Source organism: Papilio machaon, chromosome 10 (assembly GCF_912999745.1).
Source record: "Papilio machaon chromosome 10, ilPapMach1.1, whole genome shotgun sequence".
Lineage (NCBI taxonomy): Eukaryota > Metazoa > Arthropoda > Insecta > Lepidoptera > Papilionidae > Papilio > Papilio machaon.
In genome coordinates, this window is record NC_059995.1 from 1,380,359 (window position 1) to 1,397,009 (window position 16,651).

Below are 16,651 nucleotides of genomic sequence, written 5' to 3' on the forward strand. Positions count from 1 at the left end.
GACGTTGACGTTGACAGGTGTCATTATAATGTCAGCTGTTCGACCTGACAGAGCATTGTACAGATAAACCAGGAAATCTCAAGCCTTTGAAATTGAATCTCATGGTCATGTCTAATATAATATTTAGACATGTCGTTAATTTTGCGCATGGGTTTATATCTAATTTTAAAAATATTGTAAAAATTTAATTTTACTCTGCATAATTTATGAAAGACTAATATTTTTTGTCTGTTATTGATAGGTTAACTATTTCCGACGTATAACCTAAAAAAATTATAAATCTGGTAACTGAAACAAAATATTATTAAAACTATTTGTAAATCTAATAAACTATAACGTGATGAATACCGTCAGGATAATTAAAAATATCTCCTTTCGCCAATGGCGAACATTTTCAAGGAGGTAATAAAACTTATACAAATACAAACTTTAAGGTTATGTAAATTAAGATTGCTATTCAAATTCAGTACTTTTTATATAACACTACGATTGAACATATATGTCTTCTATCTAATTACTTCCTTTTGTTCTATATACGTGATGCCAACATTTTGTTATCAATTTTCAGCTCTGTTATAAGACAAGATGTAAGTGAAGCTATCAAACCCCTTACCATCCCACCACCGGAGGGTGTTGACAAGCCAGTATCACCGAAGATAGAGAAGATCGTAGCGGATATAACAAACCTCAACTTATTGGAAGTGTCAGAACTCAGTCAGGTTTTGAAAAAAAGACTTAACCTTCCTGATGCCCCTGCTATGCCTATCGGAGGGTTTGCGATGGCTGCGCCGGCAGCACAAGAGGAAGAGGAAGCTGCGCCTAAAGCTGTTAAGACTAACTTTACAGTGAGTATCATGAAATCCTACAAAGCATAGTGGCTATAGTTGAAAACTAATATTTATTAACTATGCATCTATATCTTGCATTTTCCTTATTACTACTACAATTGAACTGTTGCAATCATAGAAACACAAATAATTATGGCTCACAGGCAACATTTTCTATGAAAAACTTATGGTCAATAATTTAAGTTTCAAATTAGTATTGCAATATCATATTGAATTTGAATTCAATACAAAAAAGTAAAAATATAATCTCATCCATATTTCAGGTTAAAATGACCAAGTTTGATGACAAACAGAAGGTGGCATTAATCAAAGAAGTCAAGAGTCTGCTGGAAGGATTTAACTTGGTACAAGCCAAGAAATTTGTTGAAAGTGTACCCACAGTAGTGAAGGCTGACATTTCTAAAGACGAGGCGGAAAAACTAAAGGAAGCATTGAGCAAAGTTGGAGCTGTTATAGAAATTGAATAGATGTAATTAAGTAGTTTTAGTTTGTTTAATATAAAGATTAATTCTAGAAATTTGTAGTCTTTATTTTCTTAATAACTACCATTATAAATACAAATTGTCTTCTCACAACCTCACACACCTTTTAGATACAAGTTTTTCTGACTTATTTAACTTTTATATGTTTGTGTGTACTTAATATTTTTTTTTTATATCAAAAGGTGGCAAACAACCTAAGGGCCACCAGGTTTCACCAAAATAGCGAGGCAACCGTTGCCCATAAACATCTGCAAATGACGGTGCATTGCCTACCTTTAATCAATGGAGAAGGGGACACAAAACGAGAATATTCCCTCTTCTATGCTCCCCTCTTTCGCCAAATCCACTTCCCCTTCCTATCCTTACCTAATAAGGGAAAAAGGACTAAAATTAGGCCTCCGGCACAACTCTCATTATGTGAAATGCGGAATTGCTTCCTTAACGCCTGTCTTCTGTGTGGTCTTGGTATTTCACGGAGCGAGCCGGCCCATTCCTGCACTCAAAAAATATTGTTACAGGATCTACCTTTGTGAAATTATTCATTATTCCATACATATCACCAATGAAAATTATTATTTTTTACTGCAATAAATTTAACAATCATGAACCATCTAAGCTTTAATAGAGCCTTAAGTTTATTGTTTGAAACAGTTGGATGACATAATCAAACATTTTAACTCAGGTTTACATTAAAAAAAAAACTTAGTTTATGGTATAAAATATTTAATTCTAAACGTCGCACATATCTATGGTGTTCATTTGTAATGCACTTTTATTGCTCAATATTTCATCTATTAAATCGTCTAGATTTGTTTCATCGGGACGCCATCCTTTCTTCATATTTATAATTGCCTGGTAGTCATTCGAACTGACTTTTTGTAAGAATGTATATGGTTGTATCGGGTTTTGTACACTGTCATGTGTTTCTAACAGTTCTTTTTGTTCCTCAGGTCTTTTGTCGAGAATATCCATAATGAGATCGCTTTGAGGAGTGTTAGTTATTTCATCAATAATTAGTTCTTGTAAATCGAACATTGCACCGTGCGAAGTATACATCTCCGTACATCCTTCCATTTCGTAGTCTATATCTATTTGTGTTTTACTTTCGGTCAAATCCTCTTTCGGAGTAGCAGTTTCTGTTGGACTAAACTTATAATTATCCAATACCACTTTCAGTTCGGTTACAATCTTATAAGCCTCTTCTATCACAGCTACATTTTGTTCTATATCTAAACATTTATCTAAAACATTTAAGCAACCGATAGAAGACAGATCATTCATTATATTGTTGAGTTGTTTTTTTATTTCGTTGTCATTGAAGACGACAATCTTTCTTTTTTCTTTTGAAAACGTTACAGTTGGGAAGTTTCCGTCCACCATGCCGCGGTCGAGACACAGTCGCTTTATCGCGTGCCGCCAGAAGTTGAGAGCAGCTGTCTGCACTTCAAAGTGCAAGTCATTCAATGCAACTTTTGCCATAACTCGGAACAAACAGTTTTTGAATTCATATGAAATATTTTGGTGCAAGAAAATTTCAGTCAATACGTTAGTTGCCTCTTTTCTTATTATGTCTTCTAGATTTCTTTGGGCTAAGTTAATCAATTGTACCTGGAAAGATGATTATTGATATTAGTTTATTTAATAAACTACAATACACAAGTGTTCACGTACAAGTATTCAACGATTCGACTCTACAAGAGGATGGGATAAGGGTTTCAATTGCCGAAACAAATGTTCTGAAATATACCTCTGTCTCTGTTGTTTTCAACGGGAATGAGTGGGAGGGCAACGTTTTTAATTGTTTTGGCAGTCAAACCCTACACTAATACGCACTTTAAATATATAATATACCACCATAGAGCAGTACTTACATATAAATTAGGATGCACGTTCTTGACATCGATCCAGATCTTGTCGATCTTGGCGGCGGCAGCCAGGCATTGCAGCGCGGTGGCCTGCGCGTAAGGCTCAGCTTCGCTTAGTGCACTGGTCGCCGCTAACAGCATCAGATGGTTCGACGATATCACTTTTTGTAGCGGTATGTACTCTGAAACAGTCAACCTATTGATGTTCGTGAGCATATTGTACTCTGAAACTGTCAACCTATTGATGTTCGTGAGCATATTGTACTCTGAAACTGTCAACCTATTGATGTTCGTGAGCATATTGTACTCTGAAACTGTCAACCTATTGATGTTCGTGAGCATATTGTACTCTGAAACTGTCAACCTATTGATGTTCGTGAGCATATTGTACTCTGAAACTGTCAACCTATTGATGTTCGTGAGCATATTGTACTCTGAAACTGTCAACCTATTGATGTTCGTGAGCATATTGTACTCTGAAACTGTCAACCTATTGATGTTCGTGAGCATATTGTACTCTGAAACTGTCAACCTATTGATGTTCGTGAGCATATTGTACTCTGAAACTGTCAACCTATTGATGTTCGTGAGCATATTGTACTCTGAAACTGTCAACCTATTGATGTTCGTGAGCATATTGTACTCTGAAACTGTCAACCTATTGATGTTCGTGAGCATATTGTACTCTGAAACTGTCAACCTATTGATGTTCGTGAGCATATTGTACTCTGAAACTGTCAACCTATTGATGTTCGTGAGCATATTGTACTCTGAAACTGTCAACCTATTGATGTTCGTGAGCATATTGTACTCTGAAACAGTCAACCTATTGATGTTCGTGAGCATATTGTACTCTGAAACTGTCAACCTATTGATGTTCGTGAGCATATTGTACTCTGAAACTGTCAACCTATTGATGTTCGTAAGCATATTGTACTCTGAAACTGTCAACCTATTGATGTTCGTGAGCATATTGTACTCTGAAACTGTCAACCTATTGATGTTCGTGAGCATATTGTACTCTGAAACTGTCAACCTATTGATGTTCGTGAGCATATTGTACTCTGAAACTGTCAACCTATTGATGTTCGTGAGCATATTGTACTCTGAAACTGTCAACCTATTGATGTTCGTGAGCATATTGTACTCTGAAACTGTCAACCTATTGATGTTCGTGAGCATATTGTACTCTGAAACTGTCAACCTATTGATGTTCGTGAGCATATTGTACTCTGAAACTGTCAACCTATTGATGTTCGTGAGCATATTGTACTCTGAAACTGTCAACCTATTGATGTTCGTGAGCATATTGTACTCTGAAACTGTCAACCTATTGATGTTCGTGAGCATATTGTACTCTGAAACTGTCAACCTATTGATGTTCGTGAGCATATTGTACTCTGAAACAGTCAACCTATTGATGTTCGTGAGCATATTGTACTCTGAAACTGTCAACCTATTGATGTTCGTGAGCATATTGTACTCTGAAACTGTCAACCTATTGATGTTCGTGAGCATATTGTACTCTGAAACTGTCAACCTATTGATGTTCGTGAGCATATTGTACTCTGAAACTGTCAACCTATTGATGTTCGTGAGCATATTGTACTCTGAAACTGTCAACCTATTGATGTTCGTGAGCATATTGTACTCTGAAACAGTCAACCTATTGATGTTCGTGAGCATATTGTACTCTGAAACTGTCAACCTATTGATTTATTTCAAAATATATTTCAACAAATATGAATTTTAGTATTCTATGTGCTTTTGTAATTAAGTATGTATCTAAAACTGAAATTGTACAAAATTCACATACTGACAAAGGACACATCGGTACAGCTTAGCAGCAGGCTGAGGGCGGATTCGCGAACCTCCCAATCCGGGTGCTGCATGTATTCCTTGGTCATCGCGCCGATCTCGCTCAGTGAGCTGCCACTATGGCTCTCTACTAGGAGCTGCATGTCCGGAGAGAGAAAATTCCGCACACTTAAGTTGATCAAGTCAATTGTCTGTACTAGACCCTGAAAAACACAAAACAATATCACTATCGGCTAAGAGCTAAGACATGTCTAACATATTGTTCTCACACGGACGTAACTCTATAAGAAATTAATCCACTAACCTTTGCACACATAAATTTTTGCTTCATCAAATTTAACAAAGTTACTTGAAGACATATAATCTCTAAGTTTTCGTACCAATTTATGTGATGCTCCTTTAAAAGCATTTTTATTGCATCGAGCACTAGACTCAATAGTCGGACATCATCAGGTGATCGCAGCGGATTTTCGCTTAAAATCAAATGATTACCCACGTCGTCTGACATGATGAATGTTTTCAAAACGTAGTACAATCCTTGATACAGAATACCAGCTGTGGCTTTGGTTAATTGTCCTCGGAACTGAAATAAGTTTTTAACTGTGTATATCGTGACCTGTTTAACATAAGCGGCATTGTTTTGCACGACTTTTTGAAACAATTCCGCAGATTGAGTGATATGTTCCGCCGTTACGTTCGCCAGTTTAAACGAGTAGTTATCTTTTTCGATGAGTTTAGCTTCGCTCCCGCAATTTAATGAATGATACGTCCACATTGGAACTACCAAGTGCAACACGAATTGATTTTGAAATTCGAACTTCTTTCCATCTCTTTCGAAGAATTTTTGTCTTTTCGCGCCCAATTTAGCCAAGAATAAATTGCACTTTACAACGAAATCTGCGACAGCTTCCGACATTTGCTTCATAATTAGTTTTTGCAGCACGTTATTGTATATCGAAGTAACCTCGTTCAAAATCTCGCTGTCGCTTTTCTTCTTCTTATGGTATGCATCCAAAAGTGCATTCAAGTAAAGTTTGAATAGCACCTCGCATAGAATTCTCGCCAAACAGGGGTCTCTGGTAACATCCAATATAACCTGAAGATGTGTATCGAAATTAAACCGTTGCATTAGGATCGGTGCTATCTTGTAGCTTTTCGTTATTTGATCATCGGAACTGCCCAAAACGACTAACATTGCGTTTAAAGACGACATCATGGGCGCGTAAACATTTTTCTCCTCGCCGTCTTTTATGGTATTAGTAATATGATACTGGTTGTGTCTCACCGGTTTTATGATATATTCTATAATTTCAGCTAAGACAACATCATCGTCGAATTCGATTAGTTTCCAGAGGAGTTGTGCGATGAAGTTGTAGGCTGCGCGCGAGACGTGCGGCGGTCGGGTGTGCGTGCAGCAGCACAGCACGTAGTGCCACATCTTATTCTCCACCAACCAGTTGACGCCCGAGTAGTGGGCTATCGGCGATGTTACCATGTTTATGCTCGCGTACAGAAGGTCCGAGTATTTCGCACATCTCGAATTATAATTGCACATGTATTGCAGGAATCGATGGAATCTTAACATGTTTGTTAACTTGCTAAATTGTAGTTCATTCTTGTAAATAACCGAAACAACATTGGCAATGAATATCTTTACAGAGTTTGTTTTCACTTCGCAACCGTTATACGTTTTCATTAAAATGTCTGAGAAAAATGATGATTCTAATAGGTTAGTTTCAAAACCTAGAAAAGAAAAAGATAATATTAAAAGGTCTGGCACACTATAATATAAAAATGTTCACACATTTATTAAAACAGATAGCGAGGCTGCATATGAAAGATTTTCTATGGTTAAAAACCATAAGATTCAATTTTCATAGATCTTGCAATAGTTACGGAAGCGACCTTTAGATCACATGAACAAAAACCGTCAATCGTATTAATAAATGAACATTGTAACAAATAAACTATTAGGAAGTCAAAAATTGAACCACAAATTGTATAATCTGTATTAACATACCGTTCAAAGGGGTTTCTTGGAGATATTTTAAAATCCTTTCCGCGTAATATGTGTTTAATTCGAATTCATCCTCAAATATCTTCGCAAAGAACAGCACAAGTTTCTTCTTCCTATCATTCATCGACATTTTTTCATGTATAATTTACTTCTTGTACGATTACTTACACATTTTTTAAATCACATTCAATGGACGCCGCTTATCATAGTTAGATTAACTGTTATCTCTACAAAGTTCAATAAATAACTACTTCATAGGCTATTTATAATAGTACGTCTTAAATAAAATACTTTAACGGCAATGTAATTTTTATATCATCTATATTTATATAAAATATAATGAATAAAGCTTTAAAGAAGGCACAACCGTTACAAATCACAGTTTGTTTGTCGAAACTCTATTGCGTGCACAAAAGAATGAAACAAATCAAATCATTACAATATAAACACCGAAATATGACGTCACACAGTCTAAAGTACTAATAATAATAATCCATCAAACATTCAACAAATTATCGCTTCAAACACGTATAAAGTTGAAGTGAACGTCGCACGAGTGAATTCAATGCACGGGCCGCGGTCGAAATCTTCAAGGACAGTAAATAATAGATTACCTACTCGTACTTGTTGGTGTTTAATTTACAACTTATCAAACGAGTGACCTATTTATATCTATTCATCAGTGTGTTTCAAAAACTATCTGAACTTTTCATAAAATTTGTTTGATCAAAAGGTTCAAAGCCGCATACTATCAAGTAATTTGACAAACACGTAATTGTTTACCAGGCTTTAGACATAGAAGTATAGGAATTATTGATAGTGAAAAAAGAATTAAAGAAAACAATCATAATTTTCATATACGCTCTACATCCTACATATATTAGAATTTCTCGTCAATTCTAGAATATGATTCAGGTAAATCAAAAGAATTCAAGGGTTATGAACTCTACATCGTCTCTGGCCTTTTCCCACTCACGTGGGGTCAGCACACAAGGTTTTATATACCTTAATGTTTTGGCTTCAGTTATTACGGCTTTCTCAAACTCGTCCTGTTGTCGGCTGAATATAAGTTTAAGTATCTTCAATGGTAAATAATTATCTTAATAATATTATAAATGTGAAATTTTAGATGGATGGATGGATGTTTGTTGTTAAGGTATCTCAGTAGCAACTCAACGGATCTTGATTAAATTTGGCACAGATGTAGAATATAGTTTGATAGAACACATAGGCTACTTACTAAGTTTTTTTATTCCGCGCTGACGGATTCTCGGGCTATAGCCAGCTTTTAAATATGGCTAAAACATCAGGAAACCTGTTAGCTTGCACTAAAAATCATATTTGATTATGTGGTTATAGAAATCAAATACTATTTTATCTTGTTAATATTTAACAATTTATTCTTCATAAAGAAAATTACACAACAATTGTATAAAACTGCCAAAACTTTAATAACAATCTAAAGTGTTGACGTCATCATTGATCTCGTAAATACCTAAAACATCATCTAATAGAGAAGATAAACTCTTAATGCCTTCCCGCCATTTCTTCTTTTGTTCAATGACAGCTTTAAAATCTTTGCTCTTCAAGAATGTTACGAATAAATGTGGTGATGCGAATTTAAGAAGCTTAGGTTTAGGAGGTTGATCGTTGACTGGCATTTCTTCGTTCTGCAACTTCATTTGACGTTCGTACATCATAGCAAGTAAGTTAATATCATCTGCTTTCACAATTCCCTCTATAACGTTGTCTACATTCGATGCATTATTTGCTATTGAATTCACAGCGCTGTAATCGATTAGTTTAATCGGACGATCAGTTTCATCAACGTTCACCATTTCACAATCATCAGCTTGTAGAGTTTCGGGTACTTTGTATTTCTCTAAAACAGAGTAAAGCTCTATAGATATTGAAAGTGCTGCTTCCATAATATCAACTTCGGATTCGTCTTGTAAAAGTTTCACAAGCACAGTCAGACAACCTATTGAAGCGAGTTCTTCAAGTGTTTTCAGTAACCTCTTTTGTATTTCCTTTTCGTTCAAGGTGACAATTTTACGTGAATCCTTTGCGAAAGTAACTGGCGGGAATGTACCATCTAACATGCCTTGAGCATTTAACTGATGCTGTATAACAATCTTCCAAAACCTGAGAGCACTCAGCTGCACCTCCCAATGAAAATCATTGAGCGCTGTGTAAAGCATACATTCGTACAGCACCTGCTTAAAGGCTGGAGTTACTCTTAAATTGTGATAGATTTCACAGAAAACGTTACAAGCTTCCTTCCTCACGATCCCTTCAGGGTTGTCCACCATTATCGTCAGGATCATGTGCTGAAAACAACATAAATACTGGTTTTATTTTGAGCAAAATAAGACTGACTCAAAATTCATCTTACGTCATTAAAGCATTGTAATCTAAGGCTCTTCGTCCACAAGGCGATGTAAATTTTCATAACCTGTCGATTTTAGTCGCTAAGGGACTTACGCAATACAATATCATTGTGGTTCGAACACAGGCACGCGTCGTCGTCATTTCTATTTGAAATTGCCGAAGCAAGTCGCCCTCTACCAGCATGTCCAAGACAAGTGAAAGAAGTCGCTGCGATTTTCAAGATGGCGGAGGAAATCTTTACAGTTGATAATAAATACGCATCAACCGCTATGCCCGTACTAATCGAATAGAAAACGCGTCCACGGTTCGTAGTTGTGATTACGGAGAGCGGGCAACGCGATACTCGCGACGCAAGGATATAATGTTAGTTTCAAAGATTTACGTTGCCTTGGGTACAAAGGGTGTTACGATTTTCTAACATACTGCAAAGAGAGTGGTATTAAATGTGTTTAACAATGTATACCTGAATATTGGGGAAGTTTGTCTTGAGGTCGTCCCAGATGGGAGCGACCTTGGTAGCAGCACCAATGCACTTGAGGGCGGAGGCGCGCACGTAGAACTCGTGGTCGTTGAGCGCTATCGTCACTGTGACCGTCATTAAGTTGTTCGACAAAATTTGATTTTGGATCGGTGGGAATTCTGGAATTTAAAAGTAGGAAAGAAGTTGGTGAAATCTATACATTATGTTTTTTGACATCTGAAATATATACTAAGCACTGTGAACATATGCAGCGTTAGTCCTGGAGCTATTTTTGCAATGGACACTTTATTTATAAAACAATAAAACAGTGTTTTAAAAGATAAAAGCGCAATTCTTAAACTACCCTCAGTAATTATTGTTCAATATTAACATACTTATAAATGATATTTCTGTGCAGACGAGCAGCAACTCGAGGGCGGAGTCCCTCACCTCCCAATGGAAGTCGTGCAACTTCATGTAGATGAGCTTGCCCAGCTCGTGCATCGCGGAACCCGGCTTCGAGTCCATCAACAAGGACAAGTTCGGTGGCAGGAACTTCTTTATCGTTATCGCGATCACGTTCAATGCGGTCACTACGAACTGGAAGGTTTTCATTTCATGTTGCGTTCTCGATGCTAATAATTCAAGTTATACTTTAAGTGTTAAGCGTTTAACTCTTTCTTTTACACATTGATAAACGTGCTCTTTTTACATTGAATCTTTTGATTATAGTTAAAAAAATATATAATCTTACTAATATTATAAATGTGAATCTTAAGGTGGATGGATGTTTGTTTGAAGGTATCTCCAAAACGGGTGCATGGGTCTCGGTGAAATTTGGTATAGAAGTATAACACAGAGAACACATAGACTACTAATTAAGTTTTTTCTTTATTCCGCGCAGAAGGAGCTGCGGGAGTCAGCTAGTATACCATAAAGAAGTTAGTTGTCCAAAGTTAAGTACAGACATATCAAGGTAAAACAACGATAATAACAGATAAGCTGGCAACCAAAGGTGGGCATTAACTCGTTAATCTTTAACTAACGAAGTTAACATTTTGCTCAACGGATTAACTTTTAAGTTAACTTCAAAAAGTGTTAACGCTATTGTTAACTTTCGTCCGTTAATTGTTACATTAGCAACGTTAGATTAAATAATGCGCCACGCCACGTTTGTAAGTTCAGTTATGTTCGGCGACTGTCAGCGAGTTGAATAGTGAACGAACGAGTTGATAATAATGGATATATGTGAAGTTCCCGGGCAAGTGTGATGCACCAGAGCGTCTGAAAAAGACGTGGACAACAGGACAAAATGAAAAGAAGGTTCGCAAACACTTTACTGCATTCATAATTTTACACTTTTTCTTACACTTAAGATGCAAAATCCACTATTTGACTCGATTTTCAATTGCAGTCAAAATAATCAAGTGTGAAAAGATCGATTTAATGTGTTAGAGAATTTACAGTGAAATTAATATGTCAAACAAGTGTCGGCACAATAATTGTGAAATTGTAAATTCAATTTACAAAATTGCGTGCAATTCGTGCATATTTTCAAAAGTCATCAAAAGTTCTTCTTTCCACTTGTTTTACCTTTTTTTCTGTGCCCCAAAACCAGTATAATTTCAGTATGGTTAACTTTCAAAGATTAACTTGCGTTAAATTTTACGGGTATTTAACGCTTTAACGATTACCGAAGTTAATTTTATAATTAACGAATTAACAATTAACGAAGTTAACTTTTCGATTAACTGTGCCCACCTCTGCTAGCAACACATCGTTATCTGGGAATCTAAAACAAATCATAATCTACCATATGTAATATTATGAAATATAAATCTATATTTCTCTTACCTTACATGTTAAATTTGGCCTTTTTAGGATATGATATACAACATTGTACAAACACAGCACTTCGAAACTCTCATGCCAGTTGATGTTGTATGTTTTCACTAAAGACAGTAAACTATCTAGTACATACGTCATGACAAGGACTTTATCCCTACTGTCCTCGTATGTAATCTCGTTTTTCATCTCTCCGTTGTCGTCAACGGGATCGTACTGTTTCAGTACGAAAAACAACGCTTGGAAAACCAAATTCGCCTGCTCATTCGTAAAACGGTTCTTCCAACAACTCAATCTTTTGACGCTTTGCAATGTTATCGACAGGATATCGAGCTGTACCGTAAGGTCTCTCAGTGCGTAGGCGGCTCTGGCGTTATGATAGCACATGGAGTTGAGAAGCTTCACCAAGAACTCGTCCACTCTCTCATCGGTAAAACTCGAGGACATCGACCTACCATGGTTCGCGTACACAAGCGACGGTACAAGGATCATGGCTACTATTTGATTGTGCAGTTCGAACTTCTTGCCGTCCGCTTCGATCATCGCGGGCGCCTTGCCCTCCCACGCCCTCGTCCACATCTCACTACACGCGTTGCAGAAATCGAACACCATCGTCGGAGACCGCCTGTGTATAAGAAACTGAATAATGTTCAAGTACGTAGCTCCTAGCTCTATAAAGTTTTCCTTTTCGTATACATCATTAACCAGCTTCGGTTGCGAGTGCAGAAGTCTCGCCACACCCACTGCGAACAGTATTTTGGTCATTAATAGTGTCATGTCTTCTCTTCGTATCTTGTCCAAAACAACGTAACAGTGTGTTATTAAATTCGATTTTTTTATTATATATTCAATCAACATGCTATTCCCCTTTCTCAATTCATCAGCGTTGGTAATGATAGATAAGAGCATCTGCAGCATCGGCTCCAGCGTCTTGCTGATTTCTTCCTCCATCTCACTAGTCATTAAATTAATTGCCAAATAATCTGTATCCAGTACCGGTTTCATTATGTACTCGAGTACGGTTATGATTTTGTTCATGTCACCCAAATGGTTTAGCTCCCACATTAATTTGGACGCGAATTTGTAAGTCTTCCGAACGACGAAAACTGTTCTTTTATCATTGCACAGAACTAAGATATGCTTCCAGGCATCGCTGTCATACAGCCAAATTACTCCAGAGCTATGGTTGAGGAGAGACAACGCTACATCCATGTAAGCCACCCTTAAACTAGAGTTCATAGAGGGGCCGTCGATCTGATTGAACGCTTGTGCCAGCATGTCGCCTTTCCTACAAAATATCTTTGCGAAGTTGACCTCATTGTCGCACACGACCGCCAGTAGACGTATAAGAAAGACCTTTACTGTATTGTCATATGTCTCAAAGCCATCTAAACTGTCTACAAGCAACTGTGACAAGAAAGGTAGAGATTTGAAGTATGTGACCTCTGTAACAAAGAAAAAGTGATTTTTTTGCCATATTAATGGATAATTCTTCGATCAACCACTACAAGTATTAAGCATCTTAAGAATTAATTAGTAATCTCTCTAATTTTTTACTTCATAATTATAACTAACTAGCTGTTGCCCGCGACACCGTCCGCGCGGATTTAAGACCCAAAATTAGGAGCCTATGTGTTCTTCCAGACTTTGCTCTACCTTCTAACAAACATCCATCCATCCATCCAAACATTTGTAATAGTGATGCAACGGATGTCTGTTTCCGTTTCCGCAAGTGCGGAAGTTCCGCGTGCTTTTCAACATCCGTTTCTGCTTCTGTTTCCGCAACTTTTATAACGGAGATAAAACGGAACTTTACGACGGCTGAGAGATCCAAATGCGCGGCGCGAGACGGACAGTCCGTGCGCGGCCTTTCGGCACTTGTCGCATTTGTTTGTTTACGTACTATTTTGTGAATTTAAGCGCGTAATATTTTCTGCTGCTGTTTGAAACAATCAGTTTCTCTTGCTGGAGTAAACTGTCTAGTTGTTGTCCATATAAAATTTGACAACTGGCAAAATGTGACTATTTCATACTTACGAGTTATTAAATGTACTTTTGAAGAAGTGATAACCATGTAATATATCATCATCATTATATAGTTAGAAATATATTTGTCGTTTGTCAACACGAGTGGTTTGGCGAACTTTAATTTGTAAATAGTGTAATTTTGTTTCCTGAAAATAAATTAAAAAAAAAACGCGTATTTTAACTTATTGCAGCGCAGTAAAAATACATACATTGAAGGCTAAAGGACACCGATATCCAATGCCTTAATAAATTAAAAACGAATACAAACTGTTTTTACCGAAAAAAATATTTTTGTAAATATGTTTTTTATTATTATTTACACTTCTGTTTCCGCATCCGTTTCCGTTTCCGTTTCTGCTAAAATTTATTTTTGACATCTGTTTCCGTTTCTGGTTCCGGTAAGACACTTCCGTTGCAACACTAATTTGTAATAAGGAACAAAATCAAAAAAGCAACATATTATCTTATCGGTATATAAAAAGAGTCCAAACTACAAAAGTTTATTGTAATATAATTTTAAGCTGTACTAATATTATACAAAGGAAAGATTATTTTGGTTTACATTGAACAGGCTCCAAAACTACCGAACCGTTTTGATTTTTTTTTTCAACTTTTTGGTAGCTAAACTATTCCCATATGACATAGATAGCCTATGTTTTTATTACAGTTTTTTTGTTCTGCACAGACATAGTCATGGGCAACTGCTAGTAATGAAATAAAATTATAATTGTGCAAAACAATAATTCAAGTCGGCAAAAAACCAGTCATGTTTTGTTGTAATTGGCAGACAAATATTGCATCATCATTATTAGACATTGGTTTGTTTGTATGGAATGAGTCGGCTAACAACACACTTGTAATCACACAAACATCATTTAATGCCAAGTAATACTTATATTATTATGTTTTAAATTTAAGTAACCATACAATCATTATTATTCTACTGTTGTTTTGTTGATTACTCCAAAGTATTTGACTCTATAGAACATTCAAAAATCTGGGAAGCTCTTAATAACCAATAGAAGAAAAGTATATAAGAATAATTGAAAATATTTATAACAACAGTTTAGCAAAAATAAAATTAGAGAGAAAAGGACAAGACATCGCAATAAAAAGAGTGTGACAGGGACCCCCTAAAAATGGCCTAAACATCAACGGCGAAAATCTAACTCGTTTGAGATACACGGACGATTTAATTGTATTCTCATCTTCTTCTCACATTCTACTTTAAACATGTGAGTCATGAGCTGATCTGCAGGTCATAAAATTTAATTGAGTTACCCATGTCTAATACTGATTAAGTTAGATAAATTAATCGCTATTAGATCTACCTGTCTAGGTACTCCTATACATTAACTGGTCTTAGATATAAACATAAAAATCTTCAAATATATCACAATGCAGTGAACGGAAAAGATTTCTATGACTGAAAGGATTTACAAAGACATAATTTGTCAAATATACGTATATTTGTGATAAAAAATAAAAGTAAGAAAAACTCAAGTTATTTGTAAGATAAGGAAACTGTTATCTCCTAAAAGTTATTCTTTCTGAAATAACCTCAATCTTTATTTCTTACACTGTTCTTTTACTATTTTAAATTTGTTACTAACCTGGATCCGTATTGTTTATTTTGATAAATAAATTGTCAGCATAATAATTATTCATAACATAGTGAGGTTGAAGAATCTTTTCAAATAAAAGTTTAACTTTACTCTGTATTTTAGCATTTTCCATATTTACAGATTAATATTTACGAAACAACTAACACTTAAATTGTAAAAAAATCATAGCATCATGTTTATTAGGTGTCACAAGATTTTTTACTAAGCTGGACTTGTATCGAACTTCGTAATTCGTAACTAAACTCATAGAGTAACTTTGTATACTTGACTAAGCTGGACTCATAGGGACGTTCAAAAAAATAATAGATTTTTTTAAAATCGATTTTAAAATTTATTCGATTTTTCAAACAACGCTATCGATGAGATGTTTCATGCCCTTAAAGTTCGTCGTTTTGTTTTAATACATTTACTTGATTTTATTTTGTTCTATAAAATGTTTTATGCCAATTAGTGTTTAGGAAAAATCTATTGTATTCCTATGTTTTCCCTTAAATTTTAAAGGTTTTATTTCAATAATCGACTAAAATCGATTTTAGACCAATCAATTTTATCATAGACAGTAAAAATCGATTTTAAAACAATCGACTTTTCCACTCAATGTTAACATCCCTAGGACTCATAAATGAAGTATGAACACCACAATCAGTGGTGAGTTTAATAAACAAATTTTTCGATGTCCGACACATCACCCTTCGCAAAATTTCATATTTTTTTTGTTGTAATATGCATTTTCGATTTAATAAAAAAATAATCTCGTTAAGAAAATATTTCGCTAAGAACGGAAAAATGAAAGTTGTAATTAAAGTTACCAACAAGTTTAAATTGACCTTGTACTTAAGATAAGAAAAATCCCTAAATTATGTCTGGACTTCACGAACTAACTTTTAAACAAAATAAATACGTACAACGAAATTATTGTTGTAACTTCAAAACTTTTTTTTCATGATGTCAGTTTTGTTTTTAATTTGACCACTTTCAACATAAATTTATTTCCTTAAACTTGGAAAAAGTTATATCCTGGCAACATTGATAAATGTAAATAAATTCTACCAAAATTCCCCAAAATTCAAATTCCACAGCAAAACTGACAGGACAGGAACTTTGTTGCTAGATATGAAAATGATAGAAGAAATTTTGTGAAATATATTTTTTGAAATTTTTTAATTTTATTACCGAAAATAAACTTAAAAAACGTATATTATGCCACTAAAATGACCAAGATGGATTATAAATTGCAAGAATAACTCTGTAAACAAAATGTATTTTAATCAG

General features: G+C 35.4%; 3 protein-coding genes across 3 annotated transcripts; 1 reads left to right on the forward strand and 2 right to left on the reverse strand.

Moving 5' to 3' along the window:
* The first annotated feature begins 242 nt into the window (after window positions 1-242).
* On the forward strand, window positions 243-1,330 carry LOC106708013 (39S ribosomal protein L12, mitochondrial). Its single transcript, XM_014499464.2, has 3 exons — window positions 243-402; window positions 569-845; window positions 1,112-1,330. The coding sequence occupies exons 1-3, from the start codon at window positions 341-343 to the stop codon at window positions 1,313-1,315; spliced, it is 543 nt and encodes a 180-aa protein (XP_014354950.2). The 5' UTR covers window positions 243-340; the 3' UTR covers window positions 1,316-1,330.
* A 716-nt stretch (window positions 1,331-2,046) lies between these two features.
* Window positions 2,047-7,335, reverse strand: LOC106708041. Its single transcript, XM_014499511.2, has 5 exons — window positions 7,034-7,335; window positions 5,318-6,756; window positions 5,012-5,216; window positions 3,202-3,377; window positions 2,047-2,938 (listed from the first exon to the last, which is right to left on the reverse strand). The coding sequence occupies exons 1-5, from the start codon at window positions 7,158-7,160 to the stop codon at window positions 2,060-2,062; spliced, it is 2,826 nt and encodes a 941-aa protein (XP_014354997.2). The 5' UTR covers window positions 7,161-7,335; the 3' UTR covers window positions 2,047-2,059.
* A 1,106-nt stretch (window positions 7,336-8,441) lies between these two features.
* LOC106708037 lies at window positions 8,442-15,628 on the reverse strand. Its single transcript, XM_014499506.2, has 5 exons — window positions 15,368-15,628; window positions 11,736-13,171; window positions 10,277-10,481; window positions 9,885-10,060; window positions 8,442-9,360 (listed from the first exon to the last, which is right to left on the reverse strand). Exons 1-5 carry the CDS (start codon window positions 15,489-15,491, stop codon window positions 8,479-8,481), a joined length of 2,823 nt encoding a protein of 940 aa, XP_014354992.2. The 5' UTR covers window positions 15,492-15,628; the 3' UTR covers window positions 8,442-8,478.
* Window positions 15,629-16,651: the final 1,023 nt, after the last annotated feature.

Coding starts and splice junctions, on each gene's coding strand:
- LOC106708037 (XM_014499506.2), bottom strand. CDS start 15,491: ATGGAAAATGCTAAAATACAGAGTAAAGTTAAACTTTTATTTGAAAAG. Junction 10,061..10,276: donor CACAGAAATATCATTTATAA/GTATGTTAATAT, acceptor TTTAAATTCCAG/AATTCCCACCGATCCAAAAT. Junction 9,361..9,884: donor CAAACTTCCCCAATATTCAG/GTATACATTGTT, acceptor TGTTGTTTTCAG/CACATGATCCTGACGATAAT.
- LOC106708041 (XM_014499511.2), bottom strand. CDS start 7,160: ATGTCGATGAATGATAGGAAGAAGAAACTTGTGCTGTTCTTTGCGAAG. Junction 3,378..5,011: donor TACCGATGTGTCCTTTGTCA/GTATGTGAATTT, acceptor TGACTGTTTCAG/AGTACATACCGCTACAAAAA. Junction 2,939..3,201: donor ACGTGCATCCTAATTTATAT/GTAAGTACTGCT, acceptor TCATCTTTCCAG/GTACAATTGATTAACTTAGC.
- LOC106708013 (XM_014499464.2), top strand. CDS start 341: ATGAATACCGTCAGGATAATTAAAAATATCTCCTTTCGCCAATGGCGA. Junction 403..568: donor TGGCGAACATTTTCAAGGAG/GTAATAAAACTT, acceptor ATCAATTTTCAG/CTCTGTTATAAGACAAGATG. Junction 846..1,111: donor CTGTTAAGACTAACTTTACA/GTGAGTATCATG, acceptor TCCATATTTCAG/GTTAAAATGACCAAGTTTGA.